The 15,768-nt window shown below is 38.9% G+C and overlaps 1 protein-coding gene across 1 annotated transcript in view; it reads left to right on the forward strand.

The window, feature by feature from the left end:
- The window catches only part of ARHGAP42 (Rho GTPase activating protein 42), a 165,909-nt gene that overhangs the window by 50,041 nt on the left and 100,100 nt on the right, over positions 1–15,768 (forward strand). Inside the window, exon 3 of the mRNA XM_065044178.1 lies at positions 5,887–5,948. Coding sequence (XP_064900250.1) covers positions 5,887–5,948 — 62 coding nt within the window. The remainder of the gene's footprint in view (positions 1–5,886; positions 5,949–15,768) is intronic.

The raw sequence follows: 15,768 nt of genomic DNA on the forward strand, positions 1-15,768 counted from the left end.
TCTTTTCATTTAAAAAAAAGAGAGTGTTGGGATGTGGTGGGGTTTTGTTGTGTGTTTGTTGGGGCAGGGGGGTGTTGGTTTGTTTGGTTTGGTTTGTTTTTTTAATAAAGTAATGGGAGCCATTTCTCTTGAATGAGGGAACTTTGCAGCAAGTTGTTGCTGGGTTGGGAACACTCCAGAGAAAACAGCTGGCGACCTGTTTTAATTGTGATGAATGAGACCACAAATGTACAGACGGGTACATATACAATTGTTTTTACTTGTTGGGCGTTGCTTTTCACAAGCATTACTTCCATCATGATGCCAAGTGTAACTTACAAGTCCTTTGAATAGCCCTTAAATAAAAAGCAGACTGTAAAAGTGGATTTTGTAAACTAATATCCCCTAATGACATAGAATAACGTATTAAGGCAGCACTTTGTTTTAGTTAAAATGTCCCACCAATAACAATTTGAAAATAATTTAAAATACTTTCTTATTTCATGTGTTACGTTACATATTGTACTTTATATTATTGGTATGTTTTCAGAATGTATTTATCAGCACATTCCCACGACATTTCCTCTTGTGAAATAGTTGACTCTTCCTCCCCCCTCCCCCTTTTGTATTTACAAAGTTCATTTTAGTGCTTCTATTCTGATTTTAAAAGGAGGGGGAAAAAAGTAAAAACATCGCAGCATTAGTGATTAAAGGTTGTGAGGCCTCATGGGCTTCCTGACAGACAGCAGTGGGCTGGATCTGCCTCTAATAGTTTTGATTTTTACATCTATTTTTCTAACTACACAAAATAACCTCAGATAATTATTGTTGAAATATTTTTGTTTCCTGTTGAGAGTATCCAGAATCAGGTGTGTGTCCCCTGTGCCTTGGGTTCGTGCTGGAATCTGGAGAGGGATCCCAGTTGTGGAGGGGAGCGATGCCCCTGCCCAGCTCCACCGGGTGACTGGTGGCCTTGGGGTGACCTGTCCTGGGGAGGCCTGAGGCCCCATGGGGAGCTCTGAGCTGGGGATCCCTCGAAGTGCCCTGGGGGTGACATGTCCTGGGGAGGACTGTGCCCCACGGGGAGCTCTGGGCTGGGGATCCCCCCATCTGCCCAGCCCCGTCCCCAGGTGAGGCAAAGCTGTCCTGTCTGCAGCCAGAGGGGCTGTGGGAAGAGAGGGGAGGAAGAGTGAAAGGTGTGTGCTTGGCAGAAAGGAGCCAGGGCTGTCTTCCCTTTCCCATCTCCCACTGCAGCTTGGAGTCATAGAACCATAGAATGTCCTGAGCTGGAATGGACCCACAAGGATAATTGAGTCCAACTCCTGTCCCTGCACAGGACAACCCCACAGTTCACACCGTGTGTCTGAGGGTGTTGTCCAGTCTCTTCTTGAACACTGTCAGGCTTGGGGCATCTCCCTGGGGAGCCTGTTCCAGTGCTCCAGCAGCCTCTGCGTGAAGAACCTTTTTGTAATGTCCAACCTAAACCTCCCCTGGCACCAGGCTGCATTGCATGGATAAAATTGCCACTGAGTGCCACACAATTTTGGAGCTGTATCTCATTAATCCGAAGTGTGCAAGTAGCCAGCCTGAGTGCTGAGTTCCCTGCATGAGCATAGGCCATTTGTATGGTGTCAGGAAGGCTGATACAACCTGGTGGCTTTGGGCTGCGTGAATCAGAGAATGTCCTGAGTTGGGAGGGACCCACAAGGATCAAGTCCAAGGATCAAGGATCAAGTCCAACCCTGCATATGACAACCCCACAGTTCACACCATGTGTATGGAAAGAAGGATGTAATAACATGAAAGATTTGAAAGTACTGCTATATTCCTTGCTGCTGTAGGAGAGCTGCCAGTAGTAGAGCCGTTTTTGATGTTCTGTTGTGCCATTGCAAGGGCAGTGGGGTCACCAGAGACATCCGTGTTGCTGAGCTCTGTCTGCATACTGACTGTCCATCCTTCATCACGGTCTGAATTATACAATGCACATGTTCTCCCTGTGTACCTCCTGAGCTGGGAAAGGATGCTCCATGGCTTTGTGGGCCAAAAGGATGGGTATGGAGGTTGGGCAACAAGCAACAGAGGCAAAGCTGGTGTTGATGAGGTGTCTCTAGGGTCGGGGAATGGTTTGTCTTAGTTCTGCTGAGACTGTAGGTTCTGTGCTTTTACTGAAACTTTTACCTTTGTAATCCCCCCAAAGGTGAGGCAATGGGGCAGACAAGATGGAAACAGCTTCTCAGTCTTTAGCTGAACCACAGTATAGGGGGTATATTATTACCTTTATACTAGTGTTAAGCATTGAGGAAAATATTCATTTCCACACTTACAGAACATATTTTTATAGTTTTTTCTCTATCCTGGTCTTATTTAAATCCTAAGCAGAAGTTTTGACTCAGAAACTAAAAAACCCTCTGGTTCTGCCTTGAAATTAAGAAGGTGAATCAAAAGCTTATCTTACTGTTTGTTTCTGTGTTGTTGTGGTTTTTGTTTTTTACTTCATCCTCACAGTTTCCAGTCATGGTTCTGCCCAGTTTCTTCTTCCTGCTGTTCCTCCTTTACTGTCTTTTTGCTCCTAAAGCACTGAACATTGCCTGACTGGAGAGGATTGTTTTTTCTTCACAACTGTATTGCTTTTACCTGCCTGTAACCTTCCCTTTCTATTTGATTCAGATAAAGCCATGACTGTGTTTTGGGGCTGAGAACTGTCAGTACTTGGGTGCTAAAAGGTGTGAAGTGTTAACTTTCTAATTGAAGATGATGAAGAAAAAAATTTCATGAACCTTTGTTGTTTTAAGAGCAGTTTGTATGAAGTATCACAGTATCACAGTATGTCTGGGATTGGAAGGGACCTCAAAAGATCATCTAGTCCAATCCCCCTGCTGGAGCAGGAACGCCTAGGTGAGGTCGCACAGGAACATGTCCAGGCGGGTTTTGAATGTCTCCAGAGAAGGAGACTCCACAACCTCCCTGGGCAGCCTGTTCCAGTGTCTGTCACCCTCACTGAGAAGAAGTTTTTTCTCAAATTTAAGCGGAACCTCTTGGGTTCCAGCTTGATCCCATTACCCCTTGTCCTATCATTGTTTGCCACCGAGAAGAGCCTGGCTCCATCCTCATGGCGCTCACCCTTTATATATTTATATATTTATATATTTATATATTTATATATTTATATATTTATATATTTATATATTTATATATTTATATATTTATATATTTATATAAATATATATTTATATATTTATAAACATTAATGAGGTCACCCCTCAGTCTCCTCTTCTCCAAACTAAAGAGCCCCAGCTCCCTCAGCCTTTCTTCATAAGGGAGATGCTCCACTCCCTTAATCATTTTCGTTGCATCTTAAGTGAAGAGCACCATAAGGCTTGATGTGGGTAGGGAAAACTTAAATTTCAGTAGATTCTGGATCTGCTGTCTTACAAAGATATATGATAACTTCCCTTTAAAATAGTTCTGTCATTTTGAGTGACTCTACGGTAAAAAGTGAAAAAAAGGGGGAATGGAGTTTTAACATGTGACTACAGTAACACATCATCTTGTGGTTAATAATGACCATCTATTTCACTGAAATAATCTGGGAACAATTTCTCTTGCTGGCTTTACTAGAAAGTCAGCTGTTTTTCTGAAGTGCATCCTAATTCCCTGAATAGGTACTAAAATGAAAACAATATGTTTATCTAGTTTATTTGAAAAGATTAATTCCAATGGTGGGTAAAGAATCACGCTGCCACATGCGCAAGGGATGAACTGGCTTTGTCCTGTTTTCTACAGTCAAGGATATTTTCTTGTTAAATTTTGGCAGATATCAGTGTGAAAATAGGAAATAGTTTGGCCACGTGTGTTTGGCTCATTGTTTATTTAAGTTTTTTTTTAGGTTTTGTAATGGATACATAAATATTCTTGAATGTAGCACTCAACAGATTCTTCTCACTGACTTAACTGACTTAACCAGTCAGTTCATCATCAATTTCTTTACCTGGTTTTGACAGATGGGTTATTATGAGATGACTCTAAGAGGTTGAGTTAATGCAGTGGATAGTAAACTTTCTTGATCTCAAGATGTAACTCTGATAAAAGCTGAGATGATAACTATCTGAAAGTCAGTAACTGAAAGGCTCAGCTAGTAAACCTGTGTTGAGGAGTTCAGCAGTTTGTGCAGGAGGCCTAGAATTTATTTTACCTAAAAGATGGCAAGATTTTCTGGTGTTCATCCTCTCAGGGAAGAATATTAAAGGAAAAAGGCTTAAGACCCAACGGGACGGACATTCAAATTACCAGGTGTATTTGGAGTAAACAAAGTGCTCATGAGTAATTATGGGGGGAAAAAGGATTTGTCAGCAAAGAATTACTTCGAGGTCAATATATGCAGGTGGTCCATTACAGTTGCAAAAAATAAACTACGTAAGGTCTTGCAGAAGAAATTGGAACAAATAGTGAAGTGTTCTTCAGCTGTGAACGTTAAGAGAGCAGGAAAAATGCAAGGATGACCTCTGAGATATCCAGATGGGATAAAGGAGAGAAGTAATTTGTGTATGGTCCAAAAACGAAGTAGCGATTTGCGAATGCTGACCAGACAGTTAAGGCAAGTTAGATACTGGTTCCCTCTTAGAAGCTGCTTGAACATAACACATCCTCTAGACAATGTACTTATTTTCTTAAATCTTTCAGGGAAACTGAGAGGAGATGAAGCCATATGTTTGGAGAGTGACACATTTTGTAAAAACACTTGAGAAGATGGAAAAATAGCTAAGAGGGCAGGAATTCTGTTATCATACCCTCAACAGGGTATGTGGGTTAACTGTGAAGACGTTTTAAAGCCTTTTATTTTGAGAAATTCTACAAGTTTTGTTTCCTTGTTTTCCTCTTTAAAAGAGTATTTAGGTTGCCTCAAGTTTGTTTTGAGAAGCTGCAGGATTTATGAATCTGCATTCTGAGATCAGAGCTTTAAACCATCAAATTTAGCATCCTGTCATTGGCAGCAATTACTGCTGAGATGCATCAGGAGAAAGGAAAAATAACTACTTGGCTCTATTTATTTAAATGGTTCTTCTCTGGCATGTTTGTTTGTTGAACTGCGATGCTGAATTCTGAACAACCCATATTGCCCTTGAGAAAGTAAATGAAAAGACAGATCTTCCTAGAGAGATTTGCACCACTCACTTGCATGAGAGTAAAGCCTTGAGAGTTTCTGGAATGTTTTTCCCTTTCTTGCCCTCTTTTACGGGTTAATACTTTTATTATGTTTCTGTTGACATCTGCTGTAGCCCTTTGACTTGTATTTGAAGGCAGTTTTGAGCAAATGCTTTCTCCCAGTCGTAACAGAACTCAAAGCTTGCTTATAAATCAGTCATCTGTTCTTGTCACCTGGGAGCTTGTCCTTGCAAAATATAAAGCCAAAGAGCTGCTAAACCTAAACACTTGGCATAAGTATCACATTTCCTCTGAAATGCTGACTTTCAAATTTTTACCTGAGTATTTTCATAGTACTTGCAAATGCTTGTTGCTGCGTTTTTAGAGGAGAAGCTCAGGATTTTTCTTTGCGGTTTCTTTCTACTCCTTGTTTCCTAAAGCAGATTTTCTGGCTGATTGTAGAACACTTTGTTTTGAGACTGATCAGTTCACATTTCAGGAAAATAAGCTTGCCATACTCCAGATAAAAAAATATATATATTTTAAAAATATGTGTAACTCCTAAGATTCAGGTTCTTTCCCTTTGCTTTTTACCCACTCCTGAGCTGCTGCTCACTTCAATCCGTCCTTCATTTAATGACTACTGATTTCGGGGAAGTACTTTATAAGAACAGTATCTATCACTACTACTTCAGTCCAGATAATGGACTCATCTGATCTTAAAATGTGATGTTGACCAGGTCATTCTTTTTGCTTTTGTTTTAGCCCAGTCACTGAAAGAGTTTGCTCGGCTCCTGATTGCTGTTGAAGAGGAGAGGAGACGACTGGTAAGTTTGCTGGCAATAATATGGTGCATTGAGCATATTTTTACATAAAATTCTACTGTTTTCCTCTTCCTCCTGAAGTGCTGTTTTATTTTTTTAAATTTGTGTAGTAGATGTCAAGTATTTCATAAGAATCACTTGAAATTCTGCAAAGGCAGAAACGTGTTAGCGCAGACTGCAGTAATTTTGAATGTAGTGTTGAGCCAAATGCTTTTGCATCAATTTAAAAACTGTTTTCTCACAACTTCTTCTCTCCCCACTCCCCACCTCAAAATAACCTTTGAATGCTGCTGTACCTTCCCTTTCTCCCATCTTGTCTTATTAGTCACAAGGCACAGCACTAAACTGTAAAAAAAGGAGGTTATAGTAGAAATGTAGGTCGGTATTTATATTTAATGAAGTTTCAGTGTTGCCCAGTGAATGTATACAGGTAATCCAAGACTGGTGGTAATAAGTGGTAAGAAGAGAAACCAAATCAGTCACCTCTTGCAAAATACATTATAGATCAGACTTGTCAGAATTGGCCTTTCTTATGGTGTTCTTATTCCCTTTGTTTCCATATGACGAATCCACAGTATTATTTCATTTATACTTCTATTCAGATGTAGCTTTGTATAAGAAGTCTTAGGTATATTCTTGTACAAGTATTTTTTTTTTTAATTCACATAAGAAATGAAACTGTTTTTTTTCTTCCTTGTAAGTCAATCATGAATAAAGAAGAGAGATAAGGATTAGCCTCGGTAGGGGGATTTTTGAATATTGTGAAAGTTTAACTCACTCAAATCCATCCAATGACTAATTTTGTCCTTGTTTTCCTTTTTCTTACGAGTGCTTAGGGAGGTGAGGAAAGGGGTTTTCTGACTCAGATTAGAGGAAATTTATTAATCCAGGAAGAGGCTTAAAGTTCTCATATTCCTAAGAGTAAATAACCACAGAATTGCTGTCCTCCCATTTCTGTTTACCTAAATATTTTAAAGTGGCAAAATCATAGACATTTATATGATACGGTTGCGTAGTTAAGATCACCTAAACCTGTAAAAGTGCAGAATAGTTTGGTTCATGCTAAATGTTTTTTCCTGACTAGACAGAAGAGTGAGAATATGATTGATCAGTACTTAGCACCTTAAAGGACATTTAGGAGAACAGATTACTGAAACAGTGTTTGAAATGAACAGCTTTCCAGTTTAGGTTAAAGATTATTGTGGACTGACTATTAGAAAAAGGCAAAGCAATGAATAGGTGAAGGTTTTCTTTTTCAAACTGGTTATATTTTTCATAATGTGTATACGTAAATTTCCTTTGTTTTTGTTTGGTTGATTGTTTTTTTGTCAGATGAGTCACTCTTTTTCACCTTAAGAAGTTTCTGGCCTCTCTATGGTTTATGATTTGATCTTTCCACGTGACTTTTTACTTCATGTCTTGTAGGAAGGCCATTGGAGCAAAAAAGGGGGGAAAAATAATTAGTGAAAAAAGACTAGCCCGAGAGAAGGATATTTTTTGTTCTATTTCAGTATAACTTCAATGGGAATGCATGGACTATGTAGCTGAGCTGTTGGATCCAAATGAAGGGTGAGAGACTTGCTTGAGATTTTAGTCTCACAGAAGACTATTTTACACCTGTCTATAAGTTTAGTAGAATGTGATCATCAAATAAATACTATTTGCCACTTGGTTTACAATTATGTGTGGAGAAGCTGCTCTTGATGGGAAATCCTTTGCATCCAGCTCTTTGTGGGGTTTGAAACAGCTCCATTCTGTTTGTTCTCCAGATGAATGTTCATGCTGGGAACATTGAGGACACAGTTACCATGTTAGTGATATCTGAGTAAGAAAATTTAGCAAACTTAGCACTTCTCTGGTTTTAAAAACTTTGATCTGCCTGTTGGTGGAATTTATTTAATTATTATTGGATATAAACTTCCGAAAATATTAATTCCTGCTAGACCCAAATGCAAAAATGGGAACCTGAGGCTTGAAAAAATACATATAGGATAAACCAGTCCCACCTAGATCTCTACACAGTTATTGTGCCCATGCTTTTCTTTAAGGGTATGTTTTATAAATGAAGAAGTGACTTTGGTTGTCTTTTTTCCATCTTTCTGAGTTTATGCCCAGTGCTGCTTCACTTACCAGCCCCGGGTCGCAAAGTTCCGAATGCTCCATAAAAGCAGCCAAAGCACTGATCCTGCACTCACTTCCCAGAGTCCTGTGAACTGCAGATCCTGCTCTGATGCAGAGCACTGATTTAAAGCTTCTCCCTGGTTTTATTGAGAGGCAAAAGACAGGCTCTCCGGACATTTTTCTGCTGCAATCCACTAGTTTGCAGCTTTTCATACTATAATGAATGTATGTATTGTATCTTATGGCTTTGTTTTAGGCGTTAGAAGCTTAAGGATTAGAAGCTTCAAACCAAAACAAAAAAAGGACACAGAAAGTATCACCTTCATCAAAGATGCTTTTTTTTATTGTCCAGTTCTCTGGCTGCAGTTTCATGCACGCCATCCTCGAATCCAGAGGTCCCGTTGAGGATCGGGGTGCCGTGCTAGATGCTGAACAGATTGCTAGTAATAAGAGGTTTCTGCTTGACAAACTTGTGATTTAAGCGTGAAATCTTCAAAACAATTTCTGGCTATTTCTGAGGAAGTATGGAGCATTATTCGTAGCCTTTGATTCCTCTGCTGGAAGCACTTGAAGCCAGCCAATTTGCAGATTAGGGATGATTTTAGGAAAGCTTGAGGCTGGGCATGCAGGTCTTTAAGAATTTAATTTCCTTCTGCATAAAAAGAGAACACTGACAAAAGTTTTTGTTTTTTGTTTTTTTTAAAAAAAGCTTGTTCTTTTTAACATTTTGTAGAAGCAACTAGTCGGGGTTAAGACTTTTTATGGATACACTTCATCATGCCATTTAAAACTCCCTTTTAATTCTTGAAGTGTGTGACAGTAAAAGACGGTATTGGATCAGCGAATGCTGCATTTATGGGAAGATGGAGTGGCAGATGTTAATTTTACGTACCAACTAATGATCTTATTTAGTTTCCTTGAATTTTATATCATTAATTTATGAGCATGCATATGAGTGCATGATTCAGATTTCAGTGTGGAAAGTATGTGTTTATATCACCAATTTGTTTCTCGTGTGATGCCCATTAAATTCTTCATCAGTAAAATGATATTTTTGTTTTGGTGAATGCAGAGAGATGTGCCCACTGAATGTATAAATTAAATGTTTCCAGTGGTCAAGGAATTAGTGAGAGAGGTACTTAGCAAATCCTCTGTCCTTTTTGCATAAAGAACCAAGAGGAACTCATTTTTGTTTTCTTTAGAAGAAGCTAATGAAATAAGGTATTATGAACAATATTACTGGGAAAAACACTGAAGCATAAGGTTAAATAAGACTTTGTATCACATGCATAAATATTCCATTATGTAAAGCTTTGCAGCCATTATTATTGGCAGCAGTAATAATATGGTGATTATTATGAGTCAGTTTCTTTTATCCTTGTCTTTTATTTCCTGATGCTAAAAAAATGACTGGTAGTCCTTAGAAAAAACAGAGGTCATGCACCAAACGTTTTCCCTTAAAAAGCAAATAAAACAAAAATAACTTGTAAGACACCTTTTTGCAGTATTCTGCCTTATGTTTGATACTTGTCCTTTAATGATGCTTTTGGGAAACGGTGCTTTAAAAAAAAACGCTACCAAACAGCTCTTGGGTTTTACAAGTAGTGTGCCAATAGGATAAAAAGTCAGATTGATCCCCACTGCTTTTCCACTGACTTCAGCAACAAGCCACCAGGGACTGTAAAATAATGACCTCCCTCTATTTCCCAGTGATTGTTAGGGAACAATAGAGATACTACAGTTTAATTCCATGTGAGTATTTGGATCTATATCAAGAGAACTTACTTAAAATGCTTTCCTTCTGCTCTTGCTGGACTTTGACTGTTTCTGTTAAATAAGTGATATGCTTTTCTTAGATTTTAGAGATACATTCACTATTTATGTTTTCTGTTCATTTGATATTGTTAGTAAACTTTATAACAAACAGAACATACTGGGAGTCATATAAAATACTGAATCCTTTTCCTTTTATAGGATTATGCTGTGTTGAAACAAGAATAGATTAATTAGTTCATTCTACTGATTTTTCTCTTTCTTGAGATCCACTATCAGTTTGAAGCATTGAAGGTGTTCTCTTGAGTGTTACGTTATCTCGAATGTAACTTCTTGATTATTTCTGAAAGTTCACTAAATCCGTCAGCAAAACAGGCCTCTTAACTGGTACATTTCTTGTTATTTACCCAAGTTTATATGGGTTGCTGGCAGGTGATGAACGGTCCCAGAGCTTTTCTCTCTGGCATCATGAATCAGTGAGATGTGTTTGGTTACTCTGGATTCCTGACCAATATTGAATACCTCAAGGCATGCTACAAAAATTCTGAAGTGGATAGTTGTGGACTTTGCTTGATGAATATTTTTTTTCCTACCATCTATCTCCTTGTATCTCATAATCTTCATGCTTCAGAGAGTATCTCATTGTTGTGGACTTTTTAAATGTAAACTGGATGTTCTCATTGTGGTTCTGTATGTGCCCTCACTCAAGGGGTCTGATGCTATCTTCTCCCAGGGAAAGCATCGAAATACTCAGTTTCAAAGCTGCACTTGAAAAATAAACAAACTATTAAAACCAGCTATGCATGGAATGGTACATAAAATCAGATACAGAAGGACACAGCATGCTATTGAGCAGAATTAACCTTTTCTCTATAATATGAAGCGGGTTACAGATTCCATCGGAAGAGTAAGCAGTCTCCTGTCCACAGGTGCTGCTTATTACTCAGTTTATAAAGGGGAGGAGCCATAAAATCACATACACAAGCACCCTGAGATGGCATAGCATACACCTGGCATTTTGTTTCACATGGACTTTCTCATAAAATGACAAAAATAGTGTATGGTGGTGTTTTGATATACTTGGTAAGTGTGCTCTTCACCTGCAAAGAGACTGTCTAAAAGCGTATTGCTGCTAATGAAGGAACACTACTGCGAGCAAGAGGGTTTCTTCTCTTTGCAATTACGACTGGTTTTTTGTTTTGGTTGCCTCCCCATTTTTGCAACTTTAATAAAAAAGCACATCAAAACTGGTTTTGAGGTGGTGGTGTTTTGTTTGTTTGTTTATGTTTTCTTTTGTTTTCCTTTACGTAAGGTGGGCTGTACCTATCCTGTTGAGCAATTAAGGTAACATGTTGTCGAGGCTTTTGATTGCAAGGTGACAATAAAACCCTGGCAGATGTATTGTTAACCCCCTCTCCCCCAACTTCCCCCTTCAGCCCCTCTCTCTCCCCCTTCCCACTCAGGACAGGCAATCGGGAGGAAAAGAAGGACAGAGAGAGGAGAGTTGGAAAAATTAAAAATGTTTTACTAATGCTACTGATAAGAATAGAGAAAATAATAGAAAATATACAAAACCAATCTTGAAAGTCTCAGCAACTGCAGAGCCGGCACCCGAAGTCCTGGATTGGACTCTGCAGCCAACCGGATCTGGATTCAGTCTGTCACTAGGCCTCAGTTCGCAGGGATGACTAGCAAGGTCCTCTCTAATGTCGGCTGTAAGGAAAAGGGACGAGATCTTCGTGATCTCCCACTTTTATATGAAGTATCACGTGAATGGGATATTATACTGAGTTGGTCAGTTTCTTGGTCACCTGTTTCTTGTTGCCGCTATTGCGAGATGTGAATCTGTCCTTATCAATAACCTCTCATTCCATTGCTGTGTTTACCAAAGCGTGTATCTGGTTCTCCAGGAAAATGCAGTTAATATGAAGGCTTTAGCTGACAGGCAAATCCACTAAAAGAGACACTTGTTTTTAACAAAACCAGGACACATGTAATGTGTCGTTAACCTGAATTCTTTGGAAAGACTTTTTGAATTTGTGCATCAGACTAGTATTTTGGAAATACCCATTTCCTAAGCAACTGAGCTTTCTATTGAACAAGGAGCACTAAATCAGTACGGAGTTATTTTTCAATAATTTTATTTATTTATTATTTTTTCCCCTTTTCTTCCTCCTGCCTCAGTCTACTTGATATTAACTACAGAAGAGATCCCTGTCTTTGGTAAAAGGAATTCTGCAAGATAGGAAAATATTGATTTGAATAGTTTTGTTCACTGATTGGTTTAGTTTGGGTTTTTTTTGTAGTCCATCATCTTACTGTCCACTTGCAGTCAAGCGAAGTTTTACAAATCATTGGGAAAACGACTGAAGACAAATCACATGCCTGCATAAATCTTTTTGGTGAACCCCCATTTTGAATACTTGCTATATGCATTTTGGGTCAGAAAGCATTCTGTAGACTAGAAAAGATACAGAGATTAGGCAGCAAGGAAGGCTGGACGCCTGGGAGCTCAGGATGAGAAGAGACTGTCTATGGGGATGAGCCTTTGAGTAGCTTTAATTCAAATAAATTAGATCAATGCTTTTTGGAGACGTGGGATTCATTAATTGCAATGACATACCTTTAAAATATTTTGGCAGATCAGACCTATGAGTCCTCAGCAACAGGTTAACACTTTAGCCCTTCAAATGAGGCTTTTTTTCTTCCTGATGCAGTTGTCACTCTTGTTCCTAAGAACTAAACAGTACAAACATTCAGGTCTTGCGTCAAATACAACTAAAAGTTTGTGTCACTATAGCCCTGCTTGCTACCCAGTTCTCCCACTGCCTCTTATCTCAGACTCTTCTGCTCCGCTCCCTGATCTGAGCCATTTGCAAACCTTGTGGGAAATGAGTGAAAAAGACAAAAGAGGAAACACCTCATCCTTCTCCTGTTACTGAGTACATCACTAGGCAATTTATTCTCTATGCAGGGCAGAGGTATCAGTGCCAAATCGATATGTCCTCACCAGCATGATTTTTTCATGCCTGGAAGTAGACAGGGAAGGTCTGCAGAGTATGGCAAAGCATGAGCAGGTTATATCCTCATCCTCTCTTGCCTTCTAGGCCAGGGAAGTTGGTATCTAAAGGATTGGTTGGGGAAGACGTCTACCTGTACAATCTCGAAGGAGAAGTTGCTTTGCTAGCAGTAAACCAAATCTGCACCATTTGAGGACAGCTGTGCCTCAGAGTGCAGAGGTTGGTGATTGCTGCTTCATCCCATTTTGCTCTAAATTGCTCCTGGACATCTTTGGACAAGTCATGGATACTTCCATGGGCTGCAGAGCTTAGTAGAGCATCTTCTGCCTTGCTATCTTCCTGCTTTCTTTTTGGTCCTTCTGGAATTTATCTCAGATCCCAAACTGTGAGAAGCGTAAGTTATGTCTATATACGTGAAATTTGCCTGACCTATGGTTGCACATAGACTGCAGTAAGCTACATTTTTCCAGTCCAGTCTCACATTATGGAGTCTGTGGAGAGAAATGGGAACTTTTCAGGTATTGTCAACCTTCAGCACATGCTCAAAAAGTAATTTACTGTCAGTGTGTGCATGTTTCTCTTTGGGATGTGTGTGAATTTTACCTTCTAAATGGTTAATTTGTGTGAATCTTATTTTACTTATTTTACATAATAGAATATTTTTTGTTTATGTTTTTCATTTGCCTCTTCTGGAGAAAAGTACAGTTTGTCATTACCTTACATAATATAATACAAATTCTATATTTTTAAATATGTAATACCGTTTTGTTGAGGCTTTTGCCTGTTAGACTTGGAAATTGTTGCAGAAGAGAGTGGATGTTGTCAGCAGCAGTGTGTGGTTTCCTGCGGTATTTTAGCTCTGGTATGGCTGGAAGAACTGTGCTACAGAAAATTTTAACTAATGAATGATTTTCAGGACCAGCTTTCTACCCCAAATCTGAGTCAATTTTATGCCTCAGCTACTGTCCGTGTAAAAATTGGGAGGTAACTCAAGTGGAGTTCAGTGACACCTGGAAGAATGTTTTTGTATTCATATTAATTGCATATTTGTAGAGTATTTTTTGGACCCTTTAAGAAAATGTCCAGTCTTTCCTGTTGTGTTCGTACAAGTGTTTGTTTGTGTAGTGAACATAATTGGAGAAGTGATCCAGCTGGAAAAATAATTCCTTTGGCCCTGACTTTCTATCAGTACTTTCTCCTCACTGCAGTGCACTCAATAAAAACGATGACTTTCTGGCCCAGAATTGCTATCAAGAAGATAGTCGTTTCTATGATATAATGCTATCAGAAATCTACTAGAACCATACCTTTACTTGCCTACAGATGTTATCTGTGACCACTAGAACTGACAGATGAAATCAAGCAGTGTTTGGTGTATTTTTCTCATGCAGGTTTCCTGGAGAGGAGATCTGCAACGTGATCCTGTGATGTGTCCTGTTGAGGGAGAATTTGCAATGCAGCTTTCCCTCTTGCTGTGTCTTGGGCTTGAAGGAATCCTGTTTGCTGTCTTTCTCTGCACCACTCCAGTACAAAAATACACGTGTTCCGTGACTGTTTATTAGCACTTGTGCTCAATTAAAACAAAACAACACAACAACAACAAAAAACAACAACAAAAAAAGAAAACAAACACAAAATAATAAAAGTAAACTCACATTCTGTTATCTTTAATGCAGTTTAATATCTAACATCTCTATGTATACATAGATATTTCTGAACTTTCCCCAAAGAAAGAACACATACTAGATAATTTGAAGGTAAAGTTATGGGTGGGTGCTCTTTGTATAGAGCATTAACTGGCTCTTCCAGAGGATGCTGTGTCAGCTTCCATGATTTTCTTAGATAATAACGACCAGGAATGCATATGGAGCTCTTAGTGTTACTTTCCAGTTTTACACTGGGTATATTCCCCTAATTTTTTTACAGTTCTAATTTCTCTAATAATTTTCATTCTTTGGAGTAATTTGTTCCATTAGGACAATAGAAAATGGCCTCAAGTTGCACCAGGGAAGGTTTAGGTTAGATATTAGGAAAAAGTTCTTCATGGAAAGGGTTGTCAGGCATTGGAACAGGCGGCCCAGAGAAGTGGTGGAGTCACCATCCCTGGAGGTGTTTAAAAGACCTGTAGATGTGACACTTAGGGACATGGTTTAGAGGTGAACTTGGCAGTGTTAGGTTAATGGTTGGGCTTGATCTTAAAATTTTTTTCCAACCTAAACAATTCTATGATTCTATGATTATTTTTGTGGAAATGAAGAAAAAAAATGAAGTCATCCTGTGACATTCGATTAGGATAATATTTAAAAGATCAAACCGGTCTCATTAGAAACTGTTTACAAGTAGTCCCTCTCACATCCATGTTACTGCCCACCTGTTAACATCTGGGATGGAAAATATAGGTCCCTGTTTTGCTGAAAGGATTTCTGGTATGATTTTAGTGTGACAGAGTAATGCCATTAATACAGAATTTGCTCAGAGTTGTACGACGATGATGAAGTCAGCAGAATACCTGTTGTTCATATTTTGCACTGTGTTTCCTAGCCGCTTTATCTTTTTTCATTTCCTTTGGAAATATGAATTGTTTCCTATTGATATAAATGTTCACAATGCAGAACCATAGCAAATGCAAAGCCTTTTGCACCCTGTTCTGCTCAACTTGGTCCTAGATAATTCCATTGCCTTGAGAACCTGCCAGTTGCAGAAGAAAACAATCTGGCTGTTTTTAGAGACAGTCTTGTCTCTTTTCCAATGTAGTTGTCATAGAGTTGAATCGTGATATAGTTATTTTCTTGTAGAAAACATTTTTGTCAGAGGTGTGAAAGTGTAGGTCCGCCACCTTGATCTCTGGTTTATGTTGGATGGGTAGCTGGCACCAAACTGGGACTGCTTGTTTGTCTTGGTGGAGCCAA

The sequence above is a fragment of the Columba livia genome, chromosome 1 (genome assembly GCF_036013475.1).
Source record: "Columba livia isolate bColLiv1 breed racing homer chromosome 1, bColLiv1.pat.W.v2, whole genome shotgun sequence".
Classification (NCBI taxonomy): domain Eukaryota; kingdom Metazoa; phylum Chordata; class Aves; order Columbiformes; family Columbidae; genus Columba; species Columba livia.